The sequence below is a fragment of the Hemibagrus wyckioides genome, linkage group LG18 (genome assembly GCF_019097595.1).
Source record: "Hemibagrus wyckioides isolate EC202008001 linkage group LG18, SWU_Hwy_1.0, whole genome shotgun sequence".
Lineage (NCBI taxonomy): Eukaryota > Metazoa > Chordata > Actinopteri > Siluriformes > Bagridae > Hemibagrus > Hemibagrus wyckioides.
Genome location: NC_080727.1, coordinates 3,600,001 through 3,610,000, shown reverse-complemented (window position 1 = coordinate 3,610,000; position 10,000 = coordinate 3,600,001). Strand labels below are relative to the sequence as shown.

The 10,000-nt window shown below is 45.0% G+C and overlaps 1 protein-coding gene across 1 annotated transcript in view; it reads left to right on the top strand.

The window, feature by feature from the left end:
* Positions 1-10,000, top strand: part of dym (dymeclin) — an 80,384-nt gene that overhangs the window by 25,407 nt on the left and 44,977 nt on the right. Inside the window, exons 9-13 of the mRNA XM_058415203.1 lie at positions 1,753-1,938; positions 2,224-2,402; positions 3,162-3,287; positions 4,123-4,236; positions 4,459-4,553. Coding sequence (XP_058271186.1) covers positions 1,753-1,938; positions 2,224-2,402; positions 3,162-3,287; positions 4,123-4,236; positions 4,459-4,553 — 700 coding nt within the window. The remainder of the gene's footprint in view (positions 1-1,752; positions 1,939-2,223; positions 2,403-3,161; positions 3,288-4,122; positions 4,237-4,458; positions 4,554-10,000) is intronic.

The window sequence follows — 10,000 nt, the reverse complement described above, 5'->3', positions numbered from 1 at the left end:
CTGTCTCTTTCCTTGTCTCTCTATCTGTCTGTCTCTGTCTCTTTCTGTGTCTGTCTGTCTCTTTCTGTGTCTGTCTGTCTGTCTCTCTTTGTCTCTCTCTCTCTCCCTCCGTCTCTGTTGGAGTAGCAGGTGTTGTGTGAAAGCTCTATCAGATGTACACGTTACCTTCAGTTTAAAGCAGAAATGATTTATGTATAAAAGTGTAAATTATAAATCCTTCTCTTTGTGTCTCTTCTTCGGCTGCGTCCTAAATTATTAATCTGCTTCCTAACATAGACACAGTCTTTCTGAAAAACAAACCTATGTGCAAAATACCGGACATCCCATTATACACTGTCCATTAAAAAGAAAGAAAAGAAGATGATCTGCCGAGGTCCTCGACTCACAGTTGGGGTGACCCTGACGGTGACCTTCATCCCACAGCTTTCCGGAGTAAAGCCCCGAGGCCGGTGACGTCCCAGGAGCCGGAATCCCAGATTAAAACCAAGCAAATCCCGGAATTTGTGGCGCGGTGCTTTCGACATGTCCGTCTCTTCCTGGAGCTGGTTGCATCATCGCATGCCCTGCAGCAGTGCTTTCCTTTACACTGTATGATTACTGTGCAGAAGTAAAGGTGCGAGTGCGTCCTTTCTTTTTTCCATCTCTGGGACTCAGGCGCAGTCGGAGATGATTTTTAGTTGTTCAGGAGACGGGAGTGAAATGTTCCGGTGCCTGTGAGGAGTGTTGAGGGGAAACATGAATCTCATGGAAGCCTTGTGTTAGTTCCTCTAACTCCTACTGCTGCTGACAGCATGCTGAACACACACAATCCTTAACCTGTCTCTCTCTCTCTGTCTGTCTCTTGTCTCTCTCTCACCCTCCTTCTCCTGTCACTCTCTCTGCCTCCTGTCTCTCTCTCTCTCTCTCTCTCTCTCTCTGTCTCTCTCTCTTTGTTCCCTGTCTCTCTCTCTATCTCTCTCTATTTTTTTCCCTGTCTTTCTCTCTTTCTCTGTCTGTCTCCTGACTCTCTCTCTCTGTCGCTCTCTCTCTGACTCCTGTCGCTCTCTCTCTGACTCCTGTCGCTCTCTCTCTCTCTCTCTCTCACTCACTCACTCACTCTCTCTCTGTCACTCTCTCTCTGACTCCTGTCGCCCTCTCTCTCTCTCTCTCTCTCTCTCTCTCTCTCTCTCTCTCTCACCCTCCTTCTCCTGTCGCTCTCTCTGCCTCCTGTCTCTCTCTCTCTCTTTGTTCCCTGTCTCTCTCTCTCTGTCTCCTGTCTCTCTGTCTCCTGTCTCCTGACTCTCTCTCTGTTGCTCCCTCTCTGCCTCCTGTCTCTCTCTCTCTCTCTTTGTTCCCTGTCTCACTCTCTCTGTCTCCTGTGTCTCTCTCTCTCTGTCTGTCTCCTGTCGCTCTCTCTCTGACTCCTGTCACCCTCTCTCTCTCTCTCTCTCTCTCTCTCTCTCTCTCTCTCTCTCTCTCTCACCCTCCTTCTCCTGTCGCTCTCTCTGCCTCCTGTCTCTCTCTCTCTCTTTGTTCCCTGTCTCTCTCTCTCTGTCTCCTGTCTCTCTGTCTCCTGTCTCCTGACTCTCTCTCTGTTGCTCCCTCTCTGCCTCCTGTCTCTCTCTCTCTCTCTTTGTTCCCTGTCTCACTCTCTCTGTCTCCTGTGTCTCTCTCTCTCTGTCTGTCTCCTGTCGCTCTCTCTCTGACTCCTGTCGCCCTCTCTCTCTCTCTCTCTCTCTCTCTCACACTCTCTCACTCTCTCTGCTTATTCAGGTGGATTATGGAGCGTGTTTACATTGGGAGGAGCCGGCAGCAAACCTGGGGCGGAGCAGGAACACAATCCATTACCGCTGTCCAATCAGAGCCTGTTATTGCTGCTGGTCCTGGCCAATCTGACCGACGGCCCCGACTGGCCGAACCCTTACAGACAAGCCATCACCTGCTTCAAAAACACACAAGGTCCTCCATCTCCTCCATCTTCCTTTTATTTTAGTTTATTTACTGTGCATAGCGCAGCAGATAATGAAAAATCCTGGACATTAGAATATTCTCAGCATCCAGTGGCGCAGCAGCAATGGTCAGCGTATTGGTTGCTAAGAGAAGGACAAAAATTCCATTAAACAAGTGATTATACACAGCCTCTTAGCACTGGGTTTGGAAATAGCTTCAACTTTATCATTTCTCCCAGTAGTGAATGTGTAGGCATTGTGTGTGTGTGTGTGTGTGTGTGTGTGTGTGCTGCAGATACGTCCTCCATCCCATCTCCTCAGCCTCACATGTTTCAGATCAACTTCAACAGCCTGTACACAGCTCTGTGTGAGCAGCAGAAGTCGGACCAGGTGACCCTTCTGCTCTACACGCTGCTGCACCAGAACCCCAACATGAAGACCTACATGCTCTCCAGAACCGACATGGAGAACCTGGTGAGCATCTACTGGCACCGCTGGCTGAACTCCCCCATGCACTGGTGCATTCTTAATTCTGATTGGTCAGAAGGCGTTGATTAATTTACTGTAACAGGAAAAGGTTTATATTAGTGCAGTTGTCTTAAATGCGCTCGTTTCTATAGCAACGACGTACCGAGTACTTGTATAATGTAAGATCTAAAATTATTCATGCAGAAGTTTTCTCCACTGTTAGGGTTTTGAACTTGTTCCTTAAGATCTCTCTCTCTCTCTCTCTCTCTCTCGCTCTCTCGCTCTCTTTCTTTCTTTTGCTCTCGCTCATCCTCTCTCTCGCTCTCTCTCTACATATGTCTTTCTCTCTCTTTATCTTTCTCTCTCTTTCTCTCTCATTATATATACATGTCTCTGTGTGTCTCTCTCTCTCTTTATCTCTCCCTCCCTCTCTCTGTTTATCTCTCTCTTTATCTTTATCTGTCTTTCTCGCTTTCTCTTTTTATCTCTCTTTATTTCTCTGTCTCTCTTTCTCACTCTGTCTCTCTCGCTCTCTCTCTCTTTCTTTCTTTTGCTCTCGCTCATTCTCTCTCTCTCTCGCTCTCTCTTTATCTTTATCTGTCTCTCTTTATCTTTCTCTCTCTCTCTCTCTCTCTCTCTCTCTCTCTATTATATATACATGTCTCTGTCTCTGTCTCTCTCTCTCTCTCTCTCTCTCTCTTTTTATCTGTCTCTTTATTTCTCTGTCTCTCTCTCTCACTCTGTCTCTCTCTCTCTCCTCATCAGGTGATGCCAATTCTGGAGATCCTCTATCATGTGGAGGAGAGAAACTCCCATCATGTTTACATGGCCCTCATCATCCTCCTCATCCTCACCGAGGACGACACATTCAACCGCTCTATACACGAAGTGGTTAGCAGACGCGCACACACACACACACACACACACACACACACAGTCCAATCGGTTTTCTCTTCCACCTCGATAAGCACAGTTGGTTCTTCTCTAAATGTTCTACCGGTCAGATTCCTGCGAGCTGCACTCTTCAGACATTCCTCCATTAGCGCAGCTTTTAATTAACACTTCATCTGAATCTCTGCCGCCGTTGCCGCCCTACCCCGTCTAACAATACCTTCTGAAAACATTTCCTGTCCTGACTTCCTGGGCTGTTAGGAACGTTTCACAGCATTGTGTCTAATCCATCATAGCACCTGTGATGTTTAGGACACGATCATTTGTGTAAAGCCGCCCCACACCGGTTTGCCTCGTTTCTTCCGGATGTGTGGCGCTACGTTATGCTATGCTACATGTAATACGGAGCTGTCCCGCCCTAGAACAGCTTCAACTCTTCTGGGAAGGCTTTCCACAAGGTTTAGGGTTTAGTGTTTTTGGAAATTTTTGACCATTTTGTGAGGTCCAGCACTGGAGGTCTAACTCGCAGTCTCAGCAAATTGGAGGCGTGTCCCAAAACTTTTGGCAGTATAGTGTATCTTAACTTTTTTTTTTTTTCGTCACAGTGAAATTCTTTCTTCAAGAGTTGGGGTCAGAGCAGAGGGTCAGCCATGATGGAGGATTCACTCAATCAGTCTTCTATTTCCTGGACATTCACTCCATACCTGCTTTACATATATTTGTACTTTTAGAGGTTTTTTTGTCCTCCTATAAAAATTTCAGACCGGCAGTGATTAAACACAGTCTTTGCTATTCTCTCTCTCTCTCTCTCTTTTTCTTTCTGTGTGTGTGTCAGACGCTGAAGAACATAAGCTGGTACACAGAGCGAGCTTTAACGGAGATTTCTCTCGGCAGTCTGTTAATCCTCGTGGTGATTCGCACCATCCAGTTCAACATGACCCGCACCAGGGTAAGACTCCTCCACTATTTATATTCCAGCCATAGGAACAGAAAGAAAAAGAAATAAAGGGAAACGATGAGAGGGAAAAGACACTAAACCTCCTAAATTTCAGGTGTGCAGTTTCATTCGGGTTCCCTGAATCCTGGAATGTCTTGCGGTCATCTCCGATAGACGGAACACTTTAATATCGTGAAAAGATTTTAATTCTCTGTTCTTGTTCTTTCTTTTCAGGATAAGTACCTACACACAAACTGCTTAGCAGCTCTGGCCAACATGTCTGCCCAATTCCGCTGCCTCCACCAGTACGCTGCCCAGCGCATCATCAGGTAGGTGTGTGTGGGTGTTAGTTAGTTAACTGGACACCGGCCAGTTTCACAGATGGCCTTATCTGCATCGTTCCAGAACCCTCGTCGAAAAGAGCAGGACAGGGGAACCGATAAAAACAGACAAGTCCATACATATACTCACACACACACACACACACACCGGGAATCAACATGTTTATCAGCCCAGCGTCGTACACACGCGGATAAGATTTCAGCTTGCCGTGTTCCCGCCGCTAATAATGACTCTCAATGATGTTTGTCGACGGAAATTTACGATGCATTATTCAGCCCTTCGTCAACCGGAGCACGATGAGAGCTGCTTCATGTGTAACGTTATAATCATTTAGTAGAGGAAGAAGAGATTGACTTATTTATTTATTTATTTTGTGGTGTTGTTGTTGGTGTTCGTGAACTTTCCATCTGAAGAAGCCAAACCAAATGGAACATTTTTTTTTTTAGCTTTGATACAATTTTTGTTTGCGATTTCTCCATTTTAAAATGACCAGAAAGAGAAAAGCATAGATAAAAGAAAAGAAAAAGAAAGTGGCATGTGGTAGCTGACACTCTGCAGTGGCTGCGCTGCGTTATTGGAAAGATTTCACGCGCCCTGAATGTTGCACTTTCTTTTCCGTTTAGTCGTCATTTCCTCATCGTGAGCTTTGCCTTTTATGGAGTTTTGGGGGCGTGGCCGAAATCTGTGGACACTCTCGGTGACTGGTGACCCCCCCAAGATACACACACGATAGTGACGGGAAGTTCGGATCATTTTACTGACTCGGATCTCGTTCAGCAAATTGAAATCTTTTTTTCCGAGTCATTTTGTTCATTTCAGTCAGTTTCGGTCGATACAACATAAACGAATCAGAGACGACTCGCTGTTCCCAAGTCATGTTAAGGATTCGTTCAAAATAAACAAATCGCTCTCTGAGACGAGTCATATTAAGGATTCGTTCAAAATAAACGAATCACTCTGTCACAATTCATATTAAGGATTCATTCAAAATGAACACATCGCTCTCTGACACGAGTCATATTAAGGATTCGTTCAAAATAAAAGAATCACTCTCTGGGACAAATAAAAGAATCACTTTCTGAGACGAGTCATATTAAGTATCCGTTCAAAATGACAAAACCATTCTCTGACATGAGTCATATTAAGGATTCGTTCTAAACGAACGACACGTCGTTAACACGTGAACACGGAGTAAATCAGCCTCCCTGAAACCGTCTCACTTTTACTTTACTTTGTCTCAGGAAAATATTTCCCCCCAACGTCAGTAAGGTCTTGCTGAGTGATGCTGACTGTTGTGTTCTGCTACACACACATTAACATCATCATCATCATCATCATCATCAGTAGCTGCCTCAATACAAGCTTTCTGACCGCTACAGACGCTTTGGACGCCATTTCACAGCTTTTCTATCCCTTTAACACGCTTTTGTTTGTTTTGAGGTACGTCTGCGTTACTATGCGTATCATTTTCCTCGTCTTTCGCTAGCCAGATTTGCCATGACTTCATTCTCGGAGTGAAGAAACCAGCCCTGAGATGAGAAGAGAACGGTGCATGCTAACAGCAGAGCGTTGATCGCATGCCCTCATTCTGTCTCTCTTTAAGTCCAGCATACGATGGACGAACGTAATGTGGGGGAAAAAAAAAATAAGCATCGTGTTCTTGAGTATGATCGACCATCCCTTTTTTTTTTTTTCCAGCACTGACCTTTTTTCCCCCATCACTCATAATCTCTGGCCGAGGAGCCGGCCATCCTCTGCCAGGGCGGATTAGTGAAAAACGGCTACGACGTGTGGGTTATTGGGCGAGCGCGCCGCTACGACGACAACGCCGTGTTTGCCTTAGCAACCGCTCTAACGGCTGCGACGCAAGGGGCCAAGCACCCTAATTACACATTCCAACGATGGATTAGCGCTGCTAGCGGTTAGATCATGACACGGTTCTGCAATGTGGCAGATTTTCGACGCGGGTTTTTTTAGCTTTTCGTGCTCAACCTTCCTCACGTTCCAGCTTCTTTTATAGAAAGCCATTAGAGGAAAGTGGAGCAAGGTTTTCTTACTCAAATTAGCAAAAGCAAACATTCTCTGGCACTTTGTAATAAATGGAAATGTTTTGCTTTGCTAAGTGTTTTTTAAAGCTTGGTGCTGGGTAAACTTTCCTTTTCTCTGTGTGTGTGTGTGTGTGTTTGGTTCCTGTAGGGATTGTGTTTTTGCCCTGCTTTTCCTGTTCGGGTGTTTAGTTTGGCCGGAGTTTGTGTGTGTAGTTCGAGTGTAAAGAACATTTTCATTCTGCTTTCCCCCCCTAGCTTGATGGTGTGTGTGTGTGTGTGTGAGTGAATGAGCTGGACTTCGTTAATTAACGCCTTATAAAAGAGACCCCGAGGCCTCAACAGCTACAGCAGACATTGGGACAAACACGGGAAAAACACTGTGATACATGCTGAAAGACAAACACAGCCATTTGATGACCACACACACACACACACACACACACACACATACACGGCATGGCAGGACTGTTCTAAATGCACCGTGGCTGTAGTCCACTTTCCACTACCCGTTACAGCCGTGTGCCAAGTAGCGCTCTCTCTCTCTCTCTCTCTTTCTCTCTTTCCTGTGTGCTGATCAGCTCCAGAGGTTTATGAGGCAGAGTGCTTGGCTGTACATCGCTCGTTTCTCCGCTCGCACCCGCTTCCAGATCATGGAAACTCTTTGTTGTCGGTTTTAATCAGCGCTGTATGCGTGTGAAGGTAGCTGTGGATGTTTGGACTCGATCCTGCTAAAAACTTTAAAACAAACAAACTGTAAAAAATTTATTCCCAATAAATCCAGACTGTTCACTCTGACTGTACACGTGAACCTGAACACTCTTACATGTACTCGTTATTCCTCTCTCTCTCTCAATCTATATCTCTTTCTCTCTCTCTCTCTCTCAATAAATATATATATATATATATATATATATCTCACTCTAGATCTCTCTGTCTTGCTCACTCTTCATATTTCTCTCTCTCTCTCTCTATATATATATAATATATATATATATATATATATATATATATATATATATATATATATATATATATATATATATATATATATATACACACACACACCTCTCAACCTCTCACTCGTCATATCTCTCTCTCTCACTCTTTATCTCTCTCTTTATCGCTCTCTCGCTGTCCCTCTCTTTATATCTCTCTGTCTCTTTTTATCTCTCTCTTTATCGCTCTCTCTTTCTGTCTCTCTCTCTCTCTCTTTTTATATCTCTCATGCTTTATCCATCTCTCTCTCTCTCTCTCTCTCTCTCTGTGCATGGTCATGCTTGAACAGGTTCGGGTTTCACTCTAAACTCAGTTGGAGAGACACTGTAAGATGCAGAGAGCTTGTATACAGCAGTTTAAGGAAGAATGAGGTGATGGTCAGGGGTGCACATACTTTTAGTCATGCAGTGTTCAAGGTTATAGAAGCTGCATTAGTGTTGTTTCTTCCTGCCTTTAAAACTGTATCTGGAGTGTGTTGAAGTGTTTTCCTATAAACAGCACAGGTTCATTTCTCCTACATGTACAGTATTATTAAAGAACACCATGTTGTACTTTTTGTCCATTTACGGTTACAGTTAATGGTGTAAAATGGCTTAATGTCACCTAACAGCTACGTCCTCACCAGAGTGGAAGTTAAAACACACACGCACGCACGCGCACACACACACACACACACACACACACTCATGTTTTTTTTTTTTACTAAACCAGGCAGTAGAAGCTCTTTCTCATTGCAGAAAACATGTCTGCTGTTGACCTGGTGAAGTTTTCTGCCCGGAGTTTGGAAGGAATCTCCGGTGTCGGGTCTTTTAGAGCGGTTACCATGGAAACGGTGATGTCTTTGAGCGAGCGCTTTCATTTCATACACCTCGGATTCATCTTGTGGTCAGAGCTGCTGTTTTAGAAATAGGAGCAATAATCGACCAATCAGAACAGAGCATTCAGCACCTGGACATCTGGACACTTCAGGTCAAATTGGACCGTTTACTCCAGCTTGGTTTTTTTTTCTTCCGAGGATTTTCCCGGTGTCCAGACTTCTCGGAGTAAAGGGCCGTGCTGTTTAAAGGAGCAGGAGAATGCGTGCTACTGTGAGTTCCTCTGAAACATTTGGAAATGTAATGTCCAGCCTCCGTTTCCTCCTCCGTACATTCAGCAGCCTTGGTCAGTTATTAGAGACGTTGTTCTTTGATGCCCCGAGCTCGGCCAAAATCCTGATCGCTTCTCTGCTCTTGTGGTCAGGTATTAAAGTCCCTGTAATGACTCCAGGCTGTCCAGACCAGGCTTCTTCCTCTGCGTACAGGAAGTGAGAGGAAACGATGCCAGGCCAGGTCTGTATTAGTCATAAAGGGGATGAGCCTGAGAGAGACCACACACTCGACTCAGCACAGCTTCTCTCTCTCTCACTGTCTATCTCTCTTTTTATCTCTCCCTCCCTCTCTCTGTTTCTCTCTCTCTCTCTTTACATGTGTCTTTCTCTCTCTTTATCTTTATCTGTCTCTCTCTCTCTCTCTCTCACTCTACCTCTCCCTCTCTCGCTCTCTCTCTCTACATATGTCTTTCTCTCTCTCTTTATCTGTCTCTCGCTCTCTCTCACTATATATATATATATACATGTCTCTCTTTCTCTGTCTCTCTCTCTCTTTTTATCTCTCCCTCCTTCTCTCTGTTTATCTCTCTCTCTCTCTCTCTCTCTACATATGTCTTTATCTCTACATATATGTCTCTCTCTCTCTCTCCCTCCTTCTCCAGAATAAAGCTGACCTTCTGCTCTCTGCTGCGTGTTGGATTTGTACCGTTCGTGTTCTCTCCGTTCCGGAGGTCGTCCGGTGAGAATCGATTATCCTCGTTTCCGCCGGACGTGTGGAGTTCTACATTCCGAGTCAGCGTGTTTCGCTTTAATAACAGCTGTCCTGATGTGAAGTCACATTTTCAGAACTGCAGGCTGCAGCCGCGGTGGCTTTCTGTTCAGAATAAAACCCCTCCAGGACATGATGTTAGGGGAAATAGATCAACAGCAGGGTGGGAGGAGGAGGAGGAGGAGGAGGATGATGAGTGTTACAAGTTACCAACAATTTTTTTTATTATAATAAAACACACTATATTACCAAAGGTTTTGGGAGACCAAAACTGTCATCATCCATGTCTTTATGGACCTTGTTTGGTCACTGGTGTGCAGTCATGTTGGAACAGGAAGGGGTCATCCCCAAACTGTACATACAATGTTGGGAGCATGAAATTGTCTTGGTATGAAGCTGAAGCATTAAGAGTTCCTTTCACTGAAACTAAGGGGCCGAGAGCAACCCCTGAAAAACACCTGAATTCAATGATTTGGAGGGGTGTCCCAATACTTTTGGGGTGTGGGTGGGTGTGGGTGGGTGTGGGTGTGTGTG